The 26,842-nt window shown below is 39.0% G+C and overlaps 1 protein-coding gene across 1 annotated transcript in view; it reads right to left on the bottom strand.

Moving 5' to 3' along the window:
* Positions 1-742: 742 nt before the first annotated feature.
* The window catches only part of PLBD1 (phospholipase B domain containing 1), a 64,102-nt gene continuing 38,002 nt past the window's right edge, over positions 743-26,842 (bottom strand). The window contains exons 7-11 of the mRNA XM_055280552.2: positions 8,607-8,807; positions 8,355-8,495; positions 4,018-4,203; positions 3,259-3,365; positions 743-1,027 (exon numbers count right to left, since the gene is read on the bottom strand). Of these exons, the coding sequence (XP_055136527.1) occupies positions 845-1,027; positions 3,259-3,365; positions 4,018-4,203; positions 8,355-8,495; positions 8,607-8,807 (818 nt within the window). The 3' untranslated portion in view covers positions 743-844. The remainder of the gene's footprint in view (positions 1,028-3,258; positions 3,366-4,017; positions 4,204-8,354; positions 8,496-8,606; positions 8,808-26,842) is intronic.

The following is a 26,842-nucleotide window of genomic DNA, read 5'->3' as shown; positions in this document are numbered from 1 at the left end:
CATTCTGAGTACTCTGATTAATTCCGGTTATTCACCCTTGTGGCTTTTTTTCTTTCTTTCTTTTTTAAGAATCTTCCACCTTGTTTATAATCACCCATTACATACTGTATGGTATGGCTTATTTAACCTACTTGGCAACTCCATGGCACTCAGATCACATGTAACTCTCCAGTTTCGAAAGAAAGTTGCTATGCAGGGTTGCTGCCAGATTGTATAGGTGCTTTTAGCTTATAGGAGGCAACAGTAAGCTTTGCTATATTGTATGCCTAACCTACACCACAAAAAGACTCAACTTATGCCTGTTAATGACCAGAAAAATCACTAACTACAATCAATCACCAACTACTACTAGAGGTTCCTTTGAAAACGAAGCTCCAGCATCCCCTAGGGTTTTGTCATTAGGCATATTCATCCAGGGAAAGGGGAAGAGCTTAGGAGGAGTACAGATTCTTATGGGCCAGGCCTGGAAGTGGCACTCGTCTCAGGTTCCAATGGCCAGAATTGTCATGTGGCACAACTATCTGAGGGACACTGGGAGATGTGGTCTGTGTGATGTGAGCAGGCGTGAAAGGAGAATATGAATTCTGGTGAACAAAGGAGCAGTTTCTTCCATACCCTCTTGTGTATTAGCATGTATGCTGAAGCTTAGTGTATTTATATGTAACATTTCTTCTAGTGCTCTACCTTATAGTGAGGGCTTGCTGTAAAAACAACAAAGTCAGTGGGAAATGAAAGTGACAAATGAATTTAATATATTTTATTGCATAATTCTGATGGGAAAACATAGCTAAAATAGTGCCTTTGGTATCTTATTTACAGCTTTCTAGTCTGTCATCTCCCTCCTTCATTTTATATCAAGTTTCAAAATTGGTTTCATGGTAATAAAATCAAAGTTGTAGACCTCTGGCATGCCCTGATGTACAGTTTTGTTGAAACGGTTCCAGCGAAAAACAGGGAGGCCACCTTGTACCGTGGGACCACTTATGGCATAGGATGTGTACTGAGATGCTAGGTAGATATCTGCCACCTGGAAAGAGGGAGGAGGAGGACATTTTAGAAAATCATTCGGCAAAAAATTAAATCCATGGCCTTCCCCACTCTCCCACTACCAAAGTCACAATATTAGCTTTTTTTTTCCTGAGTCAGACTTTCGCTCTTGTTGCCTAGACTGGAGTACAGTGGCACAATCTCAGCTCACTGCAACCTCTGCCTCCCAGGTTCAAGCGATTCTCCTGCCTCAGCCTCCCGAGTAGCTAGGATTACGTGCATGGGCCACCACGACCAGGTAATTTTTATATTTTTAGTAGAGATGGGGTTTTGCCTCGTTGGCCAAGCTGGTCTCGAACTCCTGATCTCAGGTGATCCGCCCGCCTCAGCCTCCCGAAGTGCTGGGATTACAGGCATGAGCCACTGCGCCAGGCCACCTTCTTTAAAACAAAATTTTCTTGCCATTTTTCACATTGTCTTTATATAATATAGTCTTCTGTATACATTTGGCATTAAATGTCAGTTGACTAGAAGTGTGTGAAGTGAACAATGTAGCCAAAAGCGAGATATGAAGTCAGATTACTCATATTCAGAATTCTAGCTCCGAAGCTTATTTAAAAATCACTTAACCCCTCTATGAGTCTTATTTAAAAATCACTTAACCCCTCTATGAGTCAGTGTTCTCCTTTGTAAAATGGGCTGATAACCCTACTTCATAGAGTTGGCATGAGGATTAATGCAAGCAATGCTCAAAGCAATGCCTAGAATAGATGAAGTCCTCAGAAAAAGTTGTTATTAATCAGGGTGGTAACAAGAGTCTTAAAGTAGATAGACCTCACTGTCAAAAACTGAGGGCCGTGGTTCTCAAAAACACCTAACCACTGGCTAGCAGTGGATCTTAATCTTAGAGGGGAAAGAGAATCTCTTCTTATTTCCCCCATATTCAAAATGACTCTAAAGAGATAAATTACATTTTTAAAGAATATCCTTCAACATAAACTTTTTGATAAGAACAATTGCAGGCCTCTGTCTCTAGAAGTGAGATTTGGTAGAGGGAAGCTTGGCTTGAGTTCTCCCAGGCAAAGCAGCAGAGGTGATTTTCTTCGTGTATTCTGTGATAGATACAAACTTCACACATTGACTGAATGTTTGCAAATGCCATTTTAAAAAAGGAATACAAAAACATTCATTGGGGTTTTATCTGTGCCAGCTTCTCTACATCTACCTTTTTTTTTTTAATGTTAACACTGAGAGTCATTACGGCTAAAGTTTGCCTTCATCACATAGCTAAAAAGAAGGTTGAGCTGGAACTTAGGATACTTTAAAGCATTTCCTGTTTAGGTATTAGGCTGATAGAGAATCATGTGTAACTGGGGTCAGCATTCCTATAATTTTTTTGAGCCAAAGACAGAATACACAGTTTACCCTGACAGGTTTCTTCCAGAATTTAGGACAGCTGATGAAATGAAAAGACACACACCCAAGCCAAGAGTGCAAAAGGATGTAGTAGCATGATTCCGCCAACCAAATGCCTCATACCCTCAGATATCCCAAATCCAGTGGTGAGCAGGTAAATTTTTAACAACCATCTTTGTAAGGAAAAAAGTTCCTGATTTCCATAATGTAAATACTTTCACTGACTTGTTTGAAGCTATCAGCATGTCAGCTAACAATTGGTTCCTGCATGTCTATGAGCTGGCTTTAGCACACCACTGCAAACCTACTTATTACTTAATATTTTGAGATACATTACAGCACTTATCAATTCTAACATTATGAAAAACCTCTGTGCTTTAGGCATCTTGTCCAAACTTGCTCCTTCGGCTAAATTTGATTCATGTTTAACATAGAATCACACTGCTTGAATAATATGTTCTTTGGACTTTGGGCCAGTCTGGTAAAACTTATGACAACAATATCATCATTATGTTTGTATACATTTACAAATAACTCACTAAGTACTGTTGTAAACATTTTACAGAGATTAAGGGCTTATTCTTCAGAACAACATATGAGGTAAGTACTGTTATATCCATTTTACAGATGAGGAAACAGAAACATGACAGAATTATGTGATTTACTACTAAATGGCAGAGCAGGGACTTGAAGTTAGATAATAGGACCTACCACCAGAATCTCTGAAAAAGCTGATTCCTGGGTTGAGTTTATGGTTAGAGACATTGCTTCCTGCCATAAAAACCTGTGCAACTTTGCCTTTGGAGAGGGCTGTGTGCTGGTGGGAATTAAATTCAAAAGCCAATAGCATGTTACCTTCGTGTCATAACACCCTCCGGGACTTGGGTTAGGTGAGTTCAGGTCCTCACGGCAGCAGATGGTATTACAGGGGTCACCTTTACTGTAAGGATCCTTCTTATAATCTAGGAAACAGAGAGAGATGGGGAAGAGAGTGATTATTGGCTATTTGGAGACACACTTCTCCACAGTAAGGTTTTGGGGCCTGTTAAAGCCTAGATAATGTACCCCCACAGGCCTCCTCAGCCCAGCCTGCTTCCAGATAGAGACATCTCCCTTGGTTGTGAGGAAGGAGTAAGTCCTTGGCCCCAGGCCCAGCCTGCCCTCAAGAACCTTACACAGTGAAAAACGGATGGGAGAGAGAACCAGATAAATGTGCATCAGCTGTTTCCAACAAAAGAAATACAAATTTGACCTTGATGCTGTTCATAAAAAAAAAAATGAGGTATTTATGAACAATTTTTGTTTTATTAGCTGCTGTTATCCTTGGAAGGAAACTTGTGTTTGGAGAAAAATTTTAAAGGACCCTGTATGAGTTATTTCTTCTGTGTTTTACAGATTTTTTTTTCAATTAAAAATGTATGGACTCTTTTCTTGCATTTTATAAAGGAGGCCAAAGCTCTATTTATTGAGTATAAAATGTACAATATTAGTTAAATACTTAAATAACTTCTTATAATTCCTTCTAGTACAGAGATGATAAACTTACATGGATTCTTTATCCATAGGGAAGAAAAGGAGTTTTGAAGAATGATTCTTGAGAAATATGCTACGTACTGTTATATCGCATGATATACTTCATGGACGCCATATCAGTCACTTTCCCTTGGTCACGCCGGAAGATTTTGGCTCGTGGAGCTAAATCATAGGAGTAGTCCAAACCCAGCTTCTGAACTAACAGTGGATAGCCACTCCAGTTGTAGATTTTTTCATGGAAAGGAACATTGTAGGAGGGCCAATATCCTGATTTGGAATGGAAGGGAAGTAAGAGAGGGATTGACAGGGAAGGAGACAGAAAAGGAGAGAGAGCCAAAGAAATGTTATCCATGTTCATTTATTTTGAAAATGGGCACAGGCATTTAATTACAAAATAATGTACAGAAAATAAAGCTTTGCATGTGAACCCCGGCAGCCAAACAGCCTTTTAAATTTCCTAAATCAGCACAGCTCCAGGTTATTTCATTAGGGGAAGAAGAGCATCAGAATTCTCTGGTTTTCACCCAAAATTCTTAATCTCTAAGCCAAAAAATAACCATATTCTCTATAGAGCAAAATAAAGTATAATGCAAGGTGGTCTGGGGAGCTCATCTAAGTGGATTTAGTTACTGAAATGCCAAGAAATCGTTGTTCACAGTGTGGCCCTATAAAGGAAGATGTCAAATGGTAATCATGAAGTAGTGGAAGAACATAGCACTGGGAATAGAAAGCCTGAATTCTAGGCTCAGAGCTTAAGAACCAGGTCTTAGGCAGGCAACTTCATTTGTTTTATTTTGTTTCTGTTTCTTTTTTTTGAAAGACGTCAATGGGGAGGGGGAGGAGAAGTCAATAACGTGAGGGGATTGGGGCTGATCTTTTAAGTTACATTAGGCTTTTAATTCCTTTGACTCTAAACATTCATAAAGGCTCAGCTGCATTCAAAGCTTCATAGTGTGTGAAGGCCACATAGCTTACTAGTCACTGAGCACCAAATATGCGACACAGCTCTCTCTTGTAAAAGCAGAATTTCAGAAACATCCTAGATGACACTGGCCTGGGTTACTGCCTACAGAACAGTCAAAGAATGCCTCCACCATGCAGGGTTTGCTCCCACCTCCACATTCTCTCCTGGCCCTTGTCTGCCTTTCTCCTTTGTATTGTTGTACAGGACCTCCTCTTTGGGGGTGAGGTTACTGAGAAAAAAAGTAAATGATAAGACATTCAGCCTTGCTAATTCTGAGACAGAGCCAGCATCAGAAGAACTGAGATATGGATGACATTGAAATTAAAGAGGAAAAACAGATTTGTTGCTAAAACATATCTAGGTTATATAGGCTCAGGAATTAGATTGCCTGGATTTGAAGCCTGGTTCTGCCATTATTAGGTATGTGACCTTGAACAAATTGCTTATCCCCTCTGTGCCTCAGTTTCTTCATCTTCATCAAGTATTCAGCATTAAGCATCTTCATAAGCATAAGTATGAAATGCATTCAGATGGAGTATCTAATACTTGGTAAACATTAGATTATTATATTTCTCTTTGTGAAAACAGCTCAAATGAATAATGAAAATGTCTGCTTTATACTTCACATTTCATGAAGCTTCGTGATTTAAAACAGAGCAACTTGGCCTGGTGCAGTGGCTTATGCCTGTAATCCCAGCACTTTGGGAGGCTGAGGCAGGTCGATTGCTTGAGCTCTGAGACCAGGCTGGGCAATATGGCAAGACCCTGCCTCTACTAAAAATATAAAAAAAAAATAGCCAGGCATTGGGGTGCACATCTGTGGTCCCAGCTACTCGGGAGGCTGAGGCCCGAGAACTGCATGAACCCAAGTGGCAAAGGTTGCAGTGAGCCAAGATCACGCAGCTGCACTCTAGCCTGGGTGACAAAGCGAGACCCTGTCTCAAAATAAATGAAGAAAATAGAGCAACTTGTTTAATCTCACAAAAACCTGATGATGTGTAAGTATTACCATCCCTTTTTTAAACAGAAGAAACAGAGTTTCAGAGAGGTCAAATGTCTTCCTTGGCTCACAAAACTTGACTGAATACAGGCCTTCTAACTAAAACATCCAGGGCTTCTATTACCATACCACAGTTGCTTAAATACGCTAGGAGATGTGCCTACCCCTGACCTCGACGCCCCTGCCTTTTTAATGGCTATATGATATCATGTATTTGGGCAAAACACATGTTTCTTTCTGAGCTTTTCTTTACTCACAGTAAAATGGCAACAATAACACTTATGGGGTAGTATGTTACAAACATCAAACAAGAGAGCATAAGTAAAAGGCCCAGAAGAGTGTCTAGAATGCAGAAAGGACTCTGAATTTAACTCTCTGTTCTTCTCTCCTCTGGCAAAGAAAAAAAATACAGACAGATCATCATCAGCTCTTTTTAGTCTTAGGGAGTTTCAAGGGGTCTAGGAATGGGACTGCAGAGAATCAAGTCTACCATTCTGTTATCAGCAACTGTCCAAAGAAGAAAAGACTACTTTAGCAAGCATCTCTCTCTTGAGGCATGCTATTATTTTCAGGCTCTTAGGAGCTGGAGGGACCAGCTGGGTTCTCTGTTCTGAATTGCTCTATGTTAACCAGTAACCACCTAATGATTTGACTTCTTGGATGGATTTTCCTAACAAGCAAAGAAGGTAGGTCCACTGCTTGGTAGCAGATGAACTGCTTGGCAATGAAAACTCCCACCTTAAAATTTTGTTTTATGCATAAGTCTTAGTGCATTTAGTTGGTGTGAACCATTCTCCACTGACAAGGCTCACTCTAGGCATCATTACAAAGTCAATTTGGGGACCTGGAAAACTGAGGACCAGGTCCTGATCCCTAGGGTCCACACTTTATCTCTGTTCTGTCCCTATTCATCTGCCAGCTGATTACTGCAATCGTCTCCTAACTAGTCTCCTTTATTCCCACCCAGTCTAGTCTCCCTTGTCAGGAACTCCCAATTTCTAAAACATAAAGGCTGAACTGCCCAGTAGGACTTTTAAAGCTAACATTTTCTCTCAATTAATCTATTTATCTTAATTAATTCTCATGACTATCCTGTGAAATTGTAGAGTTCCACACTCCCACATCCAGAAGTTCTTGGCAGCCAGATGAGTCTCAGAATTTAGGGTTTTTCAGACTTTAGAACAACCATGGAGTGCATGGATTATATGACATTACAGTCTCTTTGGGAAACACCTCATAATCAAAGATGTTGATATTTCTGTAGCCTAATGTATACATGGTGTCTCTAAGAGGAAATAAAGACAATTTAAAAAAACAGGCTGGGCACGGCAATTTGGAAGGCTGACGCAGACGGCCATCACCTGAGGTCAGGAATTCAAGACCAACCTGGCCAACATGGTGAAACCCCGTCTCTACTAAAAACACAGAAAAAATTAGCCAGGTGTGGTGGCACGTGCCTGTAGTCCCAGCTACTCAGGAGGCTGAGACAGGAGAATCGCTTGAACCCGAAAGGTAGAGGTTGCAGTGAGCCGAGATCGCACCACTGTACTCCAGCCTGGGTGACAGAGTGACACTCCATCTGAAGAAAAATAAAAATTAAAATTAAAAACCACTAAAAGTTTCTTTCTGGTAGTTTTTGCTGCCAAATGAGTTCAGATCGGGTCATTATCTTGCTACGAAGTGAGCTAGGCTACCAAATCAAAACAAAACGCAAGAAATAAAATAATAATTTGTGGTTTTACAGTTTTGGAATTTTAAAATTACAAATACGTGGTTGTGGACCTATATCACGATTCAGTTTTATAGATGAGGAAAATGAGGCTTGGAGAGATTCAATAATTTGCCTGAGATTTTAAGGAACCGAAATTTGAATCAAGGCAGTCAGCCTCCTGGCTTCAAATGTCTGGACTCCTTGCCCACCAGAAGTGCCTTCTCTGACCTCACCCACTAACAGCCACATTCTCTTTAGGTTCACCACTGGCCTACGGACACGAGACCTGATGACAGCTCTTCCCATCCTGAGTTCCTGCAGCTGCTTTGAGTGCTTTGCTTCCCTACTAGACTCCTGAGTCCTTCAAGGTCAGGGATTCTGTATCTTTGCTTTTCTAGTCCCTGGGCCACAGTGGCACTCCAGAAATATTTGCTGAATTGAACTTAAAGCTTTAACCAGGAACACAGGAGAAAAGGTAATATTAGAACTATGAGAAATCACAGGGTCATGAATGCCTGATTTGCGTTCCAATCTGCACATTGTCCTATAAGAGTATGAGATGTAGGTTTACATGTTGTGCTAAACCTGGTCATTCTCCCCAATGTAACTAGCAGTGGCATCCGCATCCTGTCTTCCCCACCATACCCTCCCCCACCACACATTCACACAATGTGCATTCCCCTACCGTATATGAACACACACACACTCATCAGATTTTAAGACTTATGACATGAAGAAAGTACCTTTCCGTAGAACATCAGTTTGTTCAGAATATTCTACATATGTAGGAATTTGCTCCACAATGTACAGAGTGCCTTTGTCAAGACTGTGGTTCAGCTTTACCTTCTTCAGGTCCAGAACCATGTATTGATTGTTATAGGTGCCTGAAATATCAGGAAACATGAAGGTGGGGCATGGGTGATGACTTTACTGGTTAACAAGCCTAAATCAAAATATATGTCTGTGCCTAACAGTTATTCTGCAGGGTCACTTACCAGAGTTGTATTTTGAAAACATGTCTGCCCACCTCTTGCCACTATCTGCCATCATATTGGCCACACGGACTCTTTGCCAGGCCAGGAGAGTCTCGGGTATTACCTGCTTTAGCAGGGTCTTATTATACACACTGTTTGTGGTCTGCAGCAATATCAATCCACTGCTAAGAATGTAAAAATCATCCAGAGACTCCAAAAACCCTACAGGAAAGACAAATATACACATCAGCATATGTATACATGGAACAGTGAACCATCATTATTGGCAAAGAGCTTTACATGCACAATGCATTTTGCAAAGCATATCAGTTATTACTATCCTTGATCTGCAGTAGCCTCCCCCAGCTTTGGCTCACCTCTGTGGTAGTCACCCAACTGCTGCTTACAGAGGTGCCCAAAGAACTCCACCCCTAGATTCTCCATTGAAAATTTATTTTATGATTTGAAATAACAAAAATATGTTAAATCCAGAACATTGCAAGTTTCCAGAATGATAAACAGATATAGATCCCGACTTGCTGGGATTTTGCAGGAGAATTTTTAATTAGGGCAGGGATTAGCAGGGTTCATTAGTAAGAATATAAATGCGTTTTTTTCTTCTCTTCTCCTTTCCTGTATTTTTCAAATTTTGTATAAGTCTACTTTTTTTTTTTTTTTTTTTTTTGAGACAGTCTGACTCTGTCACCTAGGCTGGAGTGTGGTGGCATGATCTCAGCTCACTGCAACCTCGCCTTCTGGGTTCATGCGATTCTTGTGCCTCAGCCTCCCAAGTAGCTGGGATTACAGGTGTGCACCACCACACCTGGCTAATTTTTGTATTTTTAGTAGAGACCAGGTTTCACCATGTTGGCCAGGCTGGTCTCAAACTCCTGACCTCAAGTGATTCACCCGCCTTAGCCTCTAAAGTGCTGGGATTACAGGTGTGGGCCACCACACCCGGCTAAGTCTACATAATTTTTATAAATGGAAAAACATCTACATTTAGAAAAGTAAAGATGGTTTTGAAACTAGGGCATTGACACTCTTGGTCAATGCTTTTTTATAAATGTTGGAGGCAACACAGGAAAATCAGTGAAGCCACAGTCTTTTCTGAAGACCTATTTTGTGGTTTATACTGGGATGAGTATGGAAAGGCTAGAATATCAGGCACAGCTGTAATAAAAAGAGAGGATATGTTGTCATCAGTAACAGTAATGGAACAACTGTCAGTGTTAAGTGTCAGAAAAGGACCTCAGTGGTAGAGTTAGAAGGGGCCAGAGTGGTAAGTTCCTTTGGTGCATCCTGCTGAAGGGTTTTAAGGCCCTTACAAAATAGTCCTGAGGGAGCTAGCTAGCCCCTTCCATTATGTGAGGTCACAGAGAGAAGGCACTGTCTACGAGAAACAGACCCTCATTAGACACTGAGTCTTCCAGTCCCTTCATCATGGGCTTCCCAGCCTCCAGAACTGTGAGCAATAAAATTTCTATAGTTTATAAATTACCTAGTCTGAGGTGTTTTGTCATAGTAGTCAGAATGGACTGAGATAGTCTCAAATTTCTACCATGATTTTTTACCACTTTTATCATTTTTGCCATATCTGAGTACTATCTAAACTATCATTTAGTTAATATGTGTTATTTTTTAACTGACAAGTAAAAATTATATATATTTATGTTATACAAAAGGATATTTTGATATCTGACAAGTAAACATTGTATATATTTTGGTATACAATATGATATTCTGATATATGTATACATTGTCAATGGCTAAATCAAGCTATTAACATATGCACTACTTAATATCTTTCTTCAAATTAACTCACTTTTCAAACTTAAAATACTTACCCTTGTCATATATCATAATGTCTCAGAAGCTATGGACTTAATGTTTTTGTTTTTTCCCAAAGAAATACATTAAAACAAATACATTTCTACTAATGTACAAAAAATGTTGGTCCACATATTGCCTCAAATCACCCCACCAGCCCTATGCATGCTATTGCACATCTATTCTTGCCTAGTATGGAATAAGTAAGGTGGGGTCAAAGAAATGGGTCACCTGAAACTGGAGGTAAGAGCATGGATTGGGAGTCAGAAGACCTGCAGTTTAGTTTCCTGCTTGCCGCTAATGAATTTGACAATTCTCATTTTGCCTCTCTCTTCCTTATTTCCTTTCTCTGATAACCCGGGACTAAGTGATGTCATTCAGCTCTAACAATCTGATCTTAATTTCTTGAAATGTCTTGAGTAGGAAAGTTACACGATGAGAGGACTGTCCAACTAATTCTTTGTTTTTTGTTTTTTTTTTGAGACAGAGTCTCGCTCTGTCGCCCAGGCTGGAGTGCAGTGGCGTGATCTTGGCACACTGCAAATTCTGCCCCCCAGGTTCACACCATTCTCCTGCCTCAGCCTCCCAAGTAGCTGGGACTACAGGTGCCTGCCACCACGCCCTGCTATTTTTTTGTATTTTTAGTAGAAACGGGGTTTCACCATGTTAGCCAGGATGGTCTCGATCTCCTGACCTCATGATCCGCCCGCCTCGACCTCCCAAAGTGCTGGGATTACAGGCGTGAGCCACCGTGCCCGGCCCCAACTAACTCTTAATGAGCCTCTACAAGGCTGCCATTAAGCTATAGACAGGTTTGTGTAAATCAGAGAAAGTTGCACACTCTAAGTGGTACAAGGCTTAAAGGTACCCTCGAATGAAATTTTAATGGGTCACCTCTCTAGAAAGACATGACCTGGGCAAGGATATATGGCTTGACAGAGTGTAAAATGGATTTCATTCGTCTCTTGGGCTGGGATCATTTTTCAGTGCTCAAACTGTACAGCCATACTTGGCAGTCTTGAGAAAGCTCCCTGGTAGATAATCCCTGTAGGGTAGAATGCTGTATTTCTGGAATGACAAGTTTGCTAATTCAATACTTGCTGTAGCAGTCTCCCTGGACACAAGAGGGCAGGCGTTCTTTAATATGTGTAGGTGATTGAATATTACAAGTACTAATGTTTAAGGAGTAGTCTTTCATTTAAAGGCAAGATTCTTTATGAAAGAGACAGGAAGATGGAAATATATAGGCTATCCAGAGTTCTAGAGCAAAGAAAGTGAACTGGCCTTCAAAAACTATACTCGAGGAGGCTAATTCTATAGTTTAGAGTTGAAGATAATAAAGAAAAGGCCCAGAGATGGGACAAAGTTCTGACACATTGCCTTTGAAAAGAAACACATTTCTTTAACTACATACAATTATAATCTTTTTAAATTTTTTTTTGTTTGTTTGAGACAGGGTCTCCCTATGTTGCCCAGGCTGGTCTCGAACTCTAGTGTTCAACGGATCCTCCTGCCTTGGCCTCCCAAAGTGCTGGGATTACAGGTATAAGCCACCACACCTAACTAAAATTATAATCTTGCTCTCATCTGTCATTAGCAGCTTTGGAAGGCAGATTGAGATCAGGAGAGAACGAAACACTCCAGTATTTTATGAATGCCAGCCTAAGAATAACATTTCATGGTAAGCGTCTCACTGAATTTAATTAAGAAATCAAAAGAAACTCATTTGGTTAATAAATCATATTTCAAGACTTAAAAAAACACCGAGTTGCAGAAATAAACAGTAACCACTATGTAATCATGCAAATGGCAACAACAGTTACTCAACACACACCACGGAACAAACACATTAGAAACAATTATGAAGATTGACTCATGGGGAGTTGCATGTTGAGACAGGGTGGAGTTGAGGGAAATCATCTTATGACCAGTTAATCAAGAAAAGTATGAAAAATAAGGTGGGATTTCTGGAAAGGTAGAAGGGAGGACGCATCTTGATTTAGGTGGGGAAGACGATCAAGACAGGTCTGATCTGGCAGAAGACATCAGTGTTCTGGGACGGTGCCAATGAGGAGACAAAGAATCAAAGAAAGGTGCTTAAAAAAAAAAACAGAAATTAAGTGCCGCAAAATCCATTTATAATTCTTTAGAATACGTGCCCGAATTCTGCTATTTCTTTTCTTTTCTTGGTTCTACCTTTTAAAAGCAAAGGACATGAATTTTGGTCTGTATTAAATATAGATTGTTTTTATATACTTCAGGTTTATGACTAAAGTACCTAGATCAAAGAGCTAACATGACATTAATAAAAGTAATTACAGAACATTAAAAATGTTTACAACATATATTTATTAAATAGGCAATTTTATAGATTATGAAGACTTGACTTAAATTTTCCTGGAGCCTATTCTTTTATCTTCATGTGTACCTACTTTCAAGTACATGCACTTAATATTTAAAAAGGCCAAGCTGGCTCATGCCTGTAATCCCAGCACTTTGGGAGACCAAGGTGGGTGGTGAATCATTTGAGGTCATGAGTTCGAGACCAGCCTGACCAACATGGTGAAACCCCATCTCTGCTAAAAAAAAAAAAAAAAAAAAAAAAAATTAGCTGGGCGTGGTGGCACATGCCTGTAGTCCCAGCTACTTGGGAGGCTGAAGCACTAAAATTGCTTGAACCCAGGAGGCAGAGGTTGAATTGGCCACTGCACTCCAGCGTGGGCAACAGAACGAGACTCTGTCTCAAAAAACAAAAACAAGGCAGGGCACGGTGGCTCACGCCTGTAATCCCAGCATTTTGGGAGGCTGAGGCGGGTGGATCACAAGGTCAGGAGTTTGAGACCAGCCTGACCAACATGGTGAAACCCTGTCTCTACTAAAAATACAAAAATTAGCTGGGCACAGTGGCGCGTGCCTGTAATCCCAGTTACTCAGGAGGCTGAGGCAGGGGAATCGCTTGAACCCGGGAGGCGGAGGCTGCAGTGAGCCGAGATCCTGCCATTGCACTCCAGCCTGGGTGACAGAGTGAGACTCCATCTCAAACAAAAACAAAAACCAAACAGCAACAACAACAAAAAAGGCTAAGCAAAGATTTTGCTGCTTAGACCACAAGGGCTGCCATAGTCTCACAAACAGGATGGACTATGGATTCAGTACGCTAGGATGGTCTAGGGTGCTTGTTACAAATGTCCCAGCCCAGATCAATGAAATATGAATTTCTGTGGATGACACTGCATTTTTAGCAAGCTCCATAGGAAAAATTGGGGAACATCTAAGTTTAAGAGGTATGTATACATGTATGGGGGAGGTGATAGCATACCTGTATATAATGCAAAGTAGGAACACACACATGCTTGGGGAAACACACTAAGTGCATCCCAGAAAGCCTCACTTATAGATCATCAAGCTTGAAGCCTCAGCCTTATGGGGATCATCATTACTGGGATCCTCAATTAAAAGTCCTTTGAGGCCAGGCAAGGTGGCTTATGCCTGTAATCCCAGTACTTTGGCAGGCGGAGGAGGGCGGATCACCTGAGTTCAGGAGTTCGAGATTAGCCTGGCCAGCATGGAGAAACCCTGTGTCTACTAAAAATACAAAAATTAGCAGGACATGATGGCATACGCTTGTAGTCCCAGCTACTTGGGAGGCTGAGACACAAGAATCACTTGAACCTGGGAGGCAGAGGTTGCAGTGAGCTGAGATCACACCACTCCACTCCAGCATGGGCGACAGAGTGAGATGCTGTCTCAAACAAAAAAAAAGTCCTTTAAATAGGTTCCATCTTTTGTTCCCACATAGAAGCTCCACCCACCTGGCATGGCAGGAAATCCTTTGAGTTCACTGCTCTTTTAGTTTTTTGTTTGTGTTTGTGTTTTGAGACAGGCCATGCTCTGTCGCCCGGGCTGGAGTGCAGTGGCGTGATCAAGGCTCAAGGCAGCTTCAAACCCCCAGGATCAAAGGATCATCCCACCAGGCCTCCTGAGTAGCTGGGGCTACAGGCATGCACCACCACACCTGGCTAAATTTTTCAACTTTTTTTTAGAGATGGGGGTCGTGCTATGTTGCACAGCCTGGTCCCAAACTCCTGGGCTCAAGCACTCCTCCTGCCTTGGCCTCTTAAAGTGCTGGGTTGACAGGTGTGAGCCACCACACCCAGCTGGCTCTTTTAGTTTTAGCCATTTAATTTAAATCCAAACTGAATCATTTCTAAAAAAAAAGAAATGGATATTTATAGTTAGATATATTGCCTTTGCACCCAGTTCTCAACCACTGAATTGTGTGACCTTGACCTGTTTGACTATTTAACTTCTCTGAACTGTTTATTTTAAAAATGCAGATAAAATACCCTCCTTGAGGCTTTTTATGGAAGGCAGAATTTGTAAAAGTCAGTATGCTTTGCCTCTTGACTGCATTAACATGCCACAGGCTCAGACTGTTTTGTGTAAAGGATGTCAAAGAACTGCACTTTGTCTAAAGAGAAGTTTGATGTTTTGTATGCTTGTTAAGAAAATACAATATTCGAAATTAATGGTGGACAACTGGTTTTAAAAATACCCTTCTTGTTAGGTTTTTATGAACATTAAATGACATAATAAAAACAAAATGTTGGCCTGGCACGATGGCTCATACCTGTAATTCCAGCACTTTGGGAGGCTGAGGCAGGTGGATCACTTGAGGCCAGGAGTTCGAGACCAGCCTGGCCAACATGGTGAAACCGCGTCTCTACTAAAAATACAAAAATTAGCTGGGCGTGGTCACACATGCCTGTAATCCCAGCTACTCAGGAGGCTGAGGCACGAGAATCCCTTGAACCTGGGAGGCGGAGGTTGCAGTGAGCTGAGATCACACCACTGCACTCCATCCTGGGTAACAGAGTGACATCCTGTCTCAGAAAACAAAACAGGCTTACACACAGGCTTCCTTGCCTGTGTGTATTCCTAAACCCCTGATATGGACTGAATTCTGTTTCCTCAAAATTCATATGTTGAAGTCTTAACCCCTAGTACCTGAAAATTTGACTATATTTGGATACAGAGCATTAAAAAGGTAATGAAGGTCAACTGAGGTCATATGGGCAAACTCTAATTCAACATGACCGGTGTCCTTATAAGAAGAGGAAGTGGGCCGGGCGCGCTGGCTCACGCCTGTAATCCCAGCACTTTGGGAGGCTGAAGCAGGTGGATCACGAGGTAAGGAGACCGAGACCATCCTGGCTAACAGGGTGAAACCCTGTCTCCACTAAAAAAACAAAAAATTAGCCGGGTGCGGTGGCACGCACCTGTAGTCCCAGCTACTTGGGAGGCTGAGGCAGGAGAATCGCTTGAACCTGGGAGGTGGAGGTTGCAGTGAGCTGAAATCGCACCACTACACTCCAGCCTGGATGACAGAATATCATCTTAAAAAAAAAAAAAAAAAAGGAGGAAGTGATGCCAGGTATATGCACACACAGAGAAAAGGCCATGTGAGGACACAGTGAGAGGGTGGCCATCTGTAGGCCAAAACGATAAGCCAAACCTGTCAATATCTTGATCTTGGACTCTCAGCTTCTAGAACTGTGAGAATAATTAATTTCTGTTGTTTAAGCCACCCAGGCTTTGTCATGGCAGCCTTAGCAAACTAATATATAGCCCATACCCAACTCTAGTTATGGAAAACTAGAGCCATTCTGGCTTGAGATGGCGAGATCAAACTCTAGTGTTGCAGAACAGCTGAGAATTTAAGAGGAAAATTTGGGGAGCAAGAGAACTACAAGAAGAGCAGAGATCGAAAATCTGAATATGAACTGTCCTGTTCCCTGACTGACCACTAACTGTGCATGAATGTGGGAAATGCCAGGGAGCCCAGGGTAAAAACAGAAAGAAATGAGAAGGGTTTTCCCTTGTAAGACAGAATTGTTCTAGAATTGAGATAGGTGAGTTTGCTGCAACTTACACTGCCAGGTTCCCAACTCATATGCAGCTCAAATTCCTCAAGCTGTCAGAGGACAAAGGTAAGAGCTGGAAAAGCAAATGGGAATATAGGGGAAACCTTAGGATCAAGGAAATCACAAAGAGAGTTAGCTCTATAATATGAATTTGAGCTGCCAACATCTTTCACTGGCTGCTAAATTACACAGATGCAGGAGCAACCTCCAGAAGACCAGGTTGAAGCAGCAGTGTTGAGGAAGGACATTGGTTGCTGCACACTCTGCAGGTGACATATGTTGAAGTTTGAGTGCAAGCAAGGTAATTGCCTGTTAAAAACAACAACAAAAAAAGTAAAACAAGTGACTTCAGCAAGATGTCTGACTACAGGTGCCTAACATTCGTTTCCCTACAAAAAAAAAAAAAAGAACAAAAATGATGAATAAACAACTATATTTTGACTAGAGTATCCAAAGGAGAACACTAAAGTATTCCAAAGGAGTACAATAAGGGAGTGGCAGAGACCCAGGGGAGCATGGAGACTTGCGATGGCTGCATACAAAAGAGAATGAAACATTCTGCCTTTGCCACCCCATCTTCCCAGTCAAGATTGGTATGAAACCAGGAGGCAGTCTCCCTATGGAGAAAACGTGAGCAGGAGAACTCCCAGCAATCTCCATTAAAGATGCAAACACCTACAGTCTTTGCTGCTTGAGAATTCTGCAGTTTTCACAAGCCATGAACCCATTCTAGGGAGCTGCCTGGCATTCACATGGCTGTATTACCCCAAAGAATGAGCCCACATTGTGCCTCCTTCTCCTCTGTGATCTAAGCTGCCGATGTACAGCACCATCTTGAGACCAGCGCCACTACTATAGTGCACTGTGCTCTGGAGGGCCTGTAACCACTGTTTGTTTCTCCCCATCCTGAGGCTCTGCTGCAAGTACACTGTGCTTATAAACAGTAGCACACCATTCACCAGTTGAGCATCTACTGTTTCCTATCCAACAGGAATAAGCTGCCTAGGAGGCACTCCATCTTCCCCATCCCTGTGGCTGCAGCACCTCAACCTCAAATACTCAGAGCGTAGGCCCAGTGAAACAGCCATAACCTTGGTGCCTGAGCCCATGTGGTGTCCTGACCCCCAAGGAACAGATGATCCTACCCAGCAGGGAGGCCACGCCTTACCCTGAAGGAGCAGTCCCTATGCACTTGTGGTGTGTGTAACAGCCTGGCACTCCTGCCCCCAGAGGACAGGCTTTGTCTAATCCGATTGTAGTAGGCCTTGTGCACCTGTGGTGCATGAAACAACCTGGCACCCCTGCCACCAGCAAAAAGGCTACGCATATGACTTGACAGAGCTGCCATACAAACTCCTCCAGGCTAGGATGCCACTGAGGCATCCATAGAAATTGCTAACATTGACTACAGCTTAAAAAACTGCATGGTGACTACACTACTGCATCCACCTGGAACCAAAGCCAATGCATCCTACGCAACCGACACCTTAGGACACGTCTGCAGGCAAAAATCTTTCCCTATGATAATAACTCTATAAAACTGGAAGAGGCATCCATTCTATCAGATGCCCAGACATCAGTGCAGGGACACAAGAAATATGAAAAAGCAAGAAAACATGATACCACCAAAAAAACACAATAACTCTCCAATAACTGACCTTAAAGAAATGGCAATTTACTAATAGCATAAAAAATTTAAAAATATGATCTTAAGGAAAATCAATGAGAATATAGATAGGCAATTCAATAAAATCAGAAAAGCAATTCATGATATGAATAAAAAATTCAACAGAGATATCATTAAAAAAAAAACTCTTGGAGCTGAAGACTTTAATGAATGAAATAAAAAATATAATGGAAAGTTCCAACAGCAGACTACACCAAGCAGAATAAAGAATTTCTGAACTGAAGACAGCTCTTCACTTGAAGAGTGAAGGAAGCCTACAAGACCTATGAGACACCATTAAGTGAACACATTTTCACACTATACAAACTTGAGAGGGAGAAGAGATGGAGAAGGGCACGGAAAGCTTAACAAAATAATAGCAGAAACTTCGTAAGTTTTGAGAGATATATAGAGAACTCTATGCCAACAAATATGAAAACTTAGAAGAAATGGATAAATTCCTGGGCACATAAAACTTACGAAAATTGAATCATGAAGAAATAGAAAATTTGAACAGACCAATAACAAGTAAAGAGATTGAATTAGTAATAAAAAGTCTTCCACAAAAGAAAAGCCGGGGACCCAATGGCCTCACTGATGAGTTCTACCAAACATTAAAGAAAAACTAATACAAATCCTTTGAAAACTATTCAAAAGACATGAAGAGGAGGGAATACTTCCAGCATCTTTCTATGAGACCAGCATCACCCTGATTCCAAAACCTGATAAGGACACAATAAATAAATAAATCTATTGGCCAATATCCCTAATAAACATAGATACAAAACTCCTCAAAAAAATATTTAAAAACTGAATTCAACAGCACATTAAGAAAAAATCACTCACCATAATAAATGGGATTCCTTCCAGGGATGCAAGGATGGTTCAATATATGCAAATCAATAAACATAATACATTATATTAACAGAATCAAGGACAAACCCATGAAGGGATGTTGAATCTATTGATCTAGAAAAGATATTTAATAAAATTCAACATCCCCTCATGATAAACACTCTCAACAAAATACATATACGAGAAATGTAACTCAACACAATAAAGCCCATATATGACAGATTCACAGCTAGCATCATACTGAATGGGGAAAAGTTGAAAGCTTTTCCTCTAAGATCTGGAACAAGACACAAATGCACCCCTTTTATTTAACATAATACTGGAGGTTCTAGCCAAAGCAATTAGGCAAGAGAAAGACAAAAAGGGCATCCAAATTGAAAAGGCAGAAATCAAACTGTCCCTGCTTCCAAATGACATAATCTTATATAGGGAAAACCCTGAAAACTTCACCAAAATACTGTTAGAACTAATAAGTAAATTGAGTACAGCTGCAGGATACAAAATCAATATACAAAAATCTATAGCATTTCTATATGACAATAGCAGACAATCAGAAAAAAATAAGAAGGCAATTCCATTTACTACAGCTACAAAAACAGACACTTAACTAAGGAGGTGAAAGATCTCTATGATGAAAACTATAAAATATTGACAAAAGAAATGAAGAGGATACAAATGGAAAGATATTCCATGTTTACGGATTTGAGGAATATTTTTAAAAATGTCCATACATACTAATCAAAGCAATCAACAGATTCAGTGCAATCTCTATCAAAATACGAATGACATTCTTCATAGAAAGAGAAAAAAAATCTTTAAATGTGTATGGAACCTCAAAAGACCCCAAATAGTCAAAGCAATCTTAAGCAAAAAGAACAAAGCTGGAAACATCACACTACCTGGCTTCAAAATATACTGCAAAGTTATAATAACCAAAACAGCATAGTACTGGCATAAAAATAGACATATATACTAATAAGACAGAATAAAAAAATACAGAAATAAATTCACACACTTACAGCTAATTGATTTTCGGCAAAGACACTAAGAACACACATTGGAAAAAATTCTCCTTGATAAATGGTGCTCGGAAAACTGGATATCTACATGGAGAGGAATGAAACTAGACCCCTTGCCGGGTATTTATCCAAAGGAAATGAAATAAGTATGTTAAAGAGATATCTACACTCTCATGCTTATTGCAGCACTATTCACAGTAGTCAAGATATGGAATCAACCTAAATGTCTATCAACAGATGAATGGATAAAGAAAATATGATATGTATACATATAATGGAATACTATTCAGCCATAAAAAGAATCGAATTAGGTCACGTGTGGCAATGTGGATGAGCCCTGAGGGCATTATGTTAAATAAAATAAGCCAGGCACAGAAAGACAAATACTCCACAATCTCACTCAGATGTGGAATCTGTAAAAGCTGATCTCATACAAGTATAGAGTAGAACAATGCTTACCAGCAGCTGGGGAGGGTAGGCAAGGTGGAAAGGGCTTAATCAACAGGTACAAAATTACAGTTAGATAGAAGGAAAAAGTTGCGGTATTCTATTGCACAGTAGGCTTACTATAGTTAACAATATTATATTATATATTTCAAATAACTAGAAGAGAGATTTTTGAATGGCCTACCCTTAGAAAGTGATAAATGTTTGAAGTGATGAATATTCTAAATACCATGATTTGTTCACTATACAATGTATACATGCATCAAAACATCACACTGTACCCTATAAATATGTACAATTATATGTCATTTAAAAATAAAATAAAACATAATTCTCAAAAATACACATTTCAGAGACACTATGGTGTGCTATTTTTCAAGTCCACATTTCAACCAAAAATTACCAGGCACTATAGTTAACAATATTGTGTTACATATTTCAAAATAACAATAAAACAGGATTTTGAATGTTCTTGCCATAAGGAACTGATAAATGTTTGCAGTGAAGAATATACTAAATATGTATATACGTTGTAATGATCAAGTCATGGTATTTGCTATATTTGTCACCTCAAAAGAAAAAGGAAAGTACGACCCCACACTTAAGTCATCGAAAACTGTTTTCAAGTAGATCTTGATATTGGGTTTAGCAGACAAAGACAAAACAGGGAAATATGGTATTAAGAGTTACCAGAGAGGGAATCTTAACATAAAATTAGAAATTAAAGAAAGAACAAAATTGGGATTCTAGACCTGAAAAGTACAGTAAATGAAATGAAAAACTCACTGTATACTTCAACAGTAAATTTGAGATGGCAGAAGAAGGAATTAGAAAACTTGAAGATTGTGGCTGGGCATGGTGGCTCACGCCTGTAATCCCAGCACTCTGGGAGGCCAAGGCGGGCGGATCACCTGAGGTCAGGAGTTGGAAACCAGCCTGGCCAACATGGTGAAACTTCATCTCTACTAAAAATACAAGATTAGCCAGGCATAGTGGTGCATGCCTGTAATCCTAGCTACTTGGGAGGCTGAGGCAGGAGAATTGCTTGAACCTGGGAGGTAGAGGTTGCAGTGAACTGAGATCGCATCACTGAACTCCATCCTGGGCAACAAGAGTGAAACTTCGTCTAAAAATAAATAAATTAATTAATTAAAATTTGCAAAGCCCCAAAGACTTGTGCAAAAATGTTTAGCATCTGATGGATAACTGACTGGAGTCCCAGAGGGAGAAGAGAGAGAAAAGAGGACGGAAAAAATATGTGAAGCTATAACTGGTGAAAAACCCTTACATTTAATGAAAAACATTAATTTACAGTTCCTATCAGCACAACAAACTTAAAATACAGTAACCACAAAGAAGACCAGAGCTAGCCCACGACAAAGCTCAAGTCACCAAAAATCTAAATGCAGAAAAAAATTAGAGGGGAAAATAATATACTTAACAGCTTACTTCTCAATACACATACACACACACACTTCTTGTTTTAATTTTTTAAAAGACAGTAAGTTTTTAAGTAAAAAATCATAACACCATATTGGTGTATTTATAACATATATAGATGGAGCATATATATATGACAACAATAGCACAAAGGATGGAAGGCACTAAATGGGATAATTGCCATTTTAAGTTCCTATATATTTTTTAGTAGACATAATTGCTTATTAACTTTATGCAAATTGTGATGAGTTAAAGATGCATATCACAAGCTCCAGGGACAACAATTTTAAAAATGCAAATAAATATAGCTAGAAAGCCAACTGGAGTATTTAAATACAGAATATTTTGTTAGAAAACTTCTGTTAAAATGTTTAACACAAAAGAAGACAGGAAGGGAGGAACAGAGAAACAAAATAGAGATGAAATGAACTAAATAGTGAAATGGCAGACATATCTAAATATATAAATATTTACAGTAAATGTAAATGAACCAAACACTTCCAACAAAAGTAAGAGACTGTCAAACTTGATCGAAAAGAAAGCAAAATGTACTAATTATCTGTCTACAAAAGACATACAGCAAACACAAAACCACAAATAGTTTGAAAGTAAACATTCTATTTGTGCTAGCAAATTAAAATATGCTTTGATTCATACTTAAACCTGAAAGCAGGAATGCCTACATTAATTGCTACATTAAAAACAGCCATCTACCCTTGATTATCTAGAATGACTTGGTAATGATGGCCAGTTCCTTTTAGGTTTTAGAAAATCAAATGACCTAAATTTCCCTTAATTTGCAAATACAGTAGTAATTAAAGTACATTTCTAAAGTGGAGCACTTACACCAGGCTCTAAGATTCACTTTGAAGTGGAACTGAAAACCAATATACTGTATGTATGCATTGGTAATAGCCAACTTTTGCTTCATAGCTTCATACCAACAAAATATATTAGAATAGTATGAAAGTACTGGAGGAGCTGAAAGAAAAACACCCAAGGCCGGGCGTGGTGGTTCACGCCTGTAATCCCAGCACTTTGGGAGGCCGAGGCAGGCAGATCACCTGAGGTCGCGAGTTGGAGACCAGCTTGACCAACATGGAGAAACCCCATCTCTACTAAAAATACAAAATTGGCTGGGCGTGGTGGCACATGCCTGTAATCCCAGCTACTTGGGAGGGTGAGGCAGGAGAATCACTTGAACCCGGGAGGTGGAAGTTGCGGTGAGCTAAGATTGCACCATTGCACTCCAGCCTTGGCAACAAGAGCGAAACTCCATCTCAAAATGAAAGAAAAAAGAAAAACACCCACATACACATACTCCTTCAGACTTACAGGCTTAAGCTGCATTTATGGGGAGGTGATGAGGTTTTGAACATATACATATTTTGTTAAAATTCCCCAGATGATTCTTGGTATGAACTACTACATTATAAATTTTAAGATATACTTAGAAATCCTTAAGACATCTAGCCCCATCTCTAATAGACAACACATTTATATTGCAGATATTAATTTTTTTTTCAGTTTATGACCAGTTATTTGTGAAGGACTATTGGCAGGGAAAATACGAATATGTTAATTTTAGCTTACGGCACCAATTTACTAAGGAATAACAGGCTCACCAACTGATTTCAAACATAAAAAACCCCACATCAGTCTGAAATGATATTATGCTACTTTGAATCTGTTACTAGTACCATCTTGACAGAGGATACATGCTCCCAAAACGTTTGTTACCACACTTAAAAATCACTGCCGTCATTAAGCATCAGTTTCAAAATTATATCTATCCATGATTTACTTTTTCCAGATGACTACCATTATTCTAGTCTTTTGAATTTGTAAGGCGAAAAAAAACAAAAACAAAAACTTACGATGCACTTTTCTCCAGCATGTAAGATTTCAAATTGAAAATTAAAGACATGCTATGGTAATGCACTTGCTAGTACTACACACTTTGTACAACAAAAACAGAGTCAAGAAACTTTAATGGAAAGAAAAGAACCTTCCTTTGTTGGCCCTTAAACTGAGTCAAGATCTGAAATGTAGAGATGATCTCTGACATTTATAACAGATACCTGTATGTTCTTGCTGTGTAAATAAAATTGCTGGTATGAAATGACAAAAAAAAAAAAAACAAAGTAGACAGGAAAAGTACAAGATGAAAACAGTAAGCATAAGAAAGCTGGAGTGGTTATATTAATATAAGACAATGTAGACATTAAGACAAGGGGTTGTACTAGAGACAAAAAAAAGACGTTTCATAATGATAAAAGGGTCAATATAGTAGGAATATACTATACTTATGAATGTATGTGTTAAATGATAGAGTATCAAAATACATAAAGCAAAACTACCAGAAATGAAATGAGAAATATAATCTGCCACGGGATTAGAGAAAAAAGATAAGAAAATGAGAAATAGACAAATTAATAATTATAGTGGAGGTATATTTCTTTTGTAGTAAATGATTAACAAATAGAAAATCAGTTAAGAATATAGATGACTTGAATTACACTATCAATTAACTTGCACTGACTTTTACAGAACACTACACTCAGAAATACTAGAATTTACATTATTTTCTACTGCATATGAAACATTCATTGAGATAGACTCATGCTGAGCCATAACACAGGTCTCAATAAAGTTAAAAAAATTTGAAATCATACAGAATATGCTCTCTGATCTCAGAATAAATTAGAAAATGCAATTAATTTGGAAAACAGCAACAAAGATCTGAAAAATATGTAAATTTTTGGAAATTAAACAATACACTTCCAAATAAGCTATGGATTAAATAAATCATGTGATAAATTAGAAAATATTCTAAATGGAATAAAAATGAACACAAAATATACCAAAATTTGTCAGATGCACCAAAAGTAGTGCTTATTGGAAAATTTATCATTTTATTTGCTTATGACAGAAAGATCAAAATCAGTTATCTAGTCTTCTACATTAAGAAGCTAGAAAAAATTAGAAATTAAATGCAAAGTAAGTAGAAGAAAGAAAATAAAGATAAAAATGGAAATTTTATCTTAATAAAGAAGAAAAATGGACAATATCATGAATGATAATGGGGACTTTACAGATCCTACAGACATTAAGAGGTTAAGAAAAATATTATAAATAGCTTCATATCAATAAAAACAATAACTTAGAAGGGATAAATTCCTTGAAAGATACATTTTTAAAACTAACTCAAGAAGAGTTAGAAAACTGAAACAGTCCTGTAGCAGTGAAAGAAATTAAATTTACAATTAATAACTTTTCAACAAATAAAAACCTTCTATCTAGCTTCACTCGTGAATTCTATTAAACACTTAAAGAAGAAAATAGGCTGGGCACAGTGGCTCACACCTGTAATCTCAGCATTTTGGGAAACCAAGGCGGGAGGATCACTTGAGCCTAGGAGTTTGAGGCTGCAGTGAGCTATGTTCACACCACTGTACTCCAGCCTGGGGGACAGAGTGAGACCCTGTCTTTAAAAATAAATAAATAAATAGAATAAAATAATACCAATCCTATACATGCTCTTAAAAAACTTAGGAGAAAGAAATAATTTCAAATTTAGGATATGAGGATAAGCTTATCCTAAAACAAAAACCATCATAAGAAAAGCAAACTACAAACCAATATGTCTCATGAGTGTAAATGAAAAAAACATTAACACGTTAGTAAATTGAACTAAAAATAAATACAAAGAATAACACATCATGACTAAGTGAGGATTAACGCAGGAATTTCAAGTGGTTTAACATCTGAAAATCAATCAATGTAACTCATCATATTAATAAGGGAAAAAAATTCATATGATCTTTTCAACAATTGCTGAGAAAGAATTCAGAAAAATGCAACACTCATTTATTGATAAAAATATTAAAGAAAGTAGGAAGAGCAGGGACCTTCCTTAATATTATAAAGGGCATCTACAAAAAATCTGCAGTTAACATCATATTAATGGTGAAAGACAATACTTTTCACCCTAGGTCAGGAATTGGGCAAGGATTTCCATGCTCACCACTTATGGTCTCCGTTATTCTGGAGGTCTTCTCCAGCGCAATCATACAAAAAAAAAATCAAAGAATACAAGGGATGGCAGAGGTCAAACTGTCTTTATTTAGAGATGTCATGATTGTATATATAGAAAATCCCAAGCAATCTACAAAAAAGCTATGAGAACTGATATGTGAATTTAGAAAGATCTCAGGATAATAATGTACAAAAAAATCATACTATATTGTGGTAGTTTTCAAATTTCCACAAATTCTTTGGCACTCTTCTCTTTAAAAGGTGGATTCTAATTCCCTTTCCTTGAATGTAGGCTGGTCATAATACCCTGCTTCTAATTAATAGAACCTGGTGGAAGTCAGTGTGTGTGATGTCTGAGGTGAGGTCACAATAGGCATTACTATTTCTGCCTTGTTCTTTTGGATGGCTTGGACTCAAGGAAGCCAGGGGTCTTGCCATGAAGGACACTCAAGCAGTTCTGAGGAGAGGCCCAAGTGAAGAGGAACCAATTGCCAGCACCACCCTGTCAGCTATGTTAGTAAGTCGCTTTGGAAGCGCATGCTCCAGTCTCAGTTAAGCGATCAGAGATTTTAGACCCTCAGTCTGAGTCTTCCAGCTGAGGCCCCAGTCATAGTAAAGACAAATTATCCTCACTGTGCCCTAAATTCCTGATCCACAGAAACCATGAGTAACTAAATCATTATTGTTTTTAGCCACTAATGTTTGGAGCAATTTGTTATGTAGCAATGGGTAACCAATAAATACATACGAGCAACGAACAACTGAAAAAAGAATTAAAAAAAATTTTGATTACAGTGGCATCAAACATTACTTAGGATTTAACTTACTTAAAGGTACGTAAGACCTAAATACTGAAAACTACATGATATGACTCAAATTAAAGACCTAAATAAACAAATAGATGATATTAGTGGATTGGAAGACTCAATGTTGTTGACAAGTAAATTTTCTCTGAATTGTTTAAAACTATCAGATCTTGGTGCTGAGGTCTTCACACAATTGTATTGGCTGCCATTTCAGTGCCGTCATTTTCTAGTG

Source organism: Symphalangus syndactylus, chromosome 5 (assembly GCF_028878055.3).
Source record: "Symphalangus syndactylus isolate Jambi chromosome 5, NHGRI_mSymSyn1-v2.1_pri, whole genome shotgun sequence".
Taxonomy (NCBI): Eukaryota; Metazoa; Chordata; class Mammalia; order Primates; family Hylobatidae; genus Symphalangus; species Symphalangus syndactylus.
Note: the sequence above shows the minus strand (reverse complement) of the source record. Positions and strands in the feature narration are given on the sequence as shown.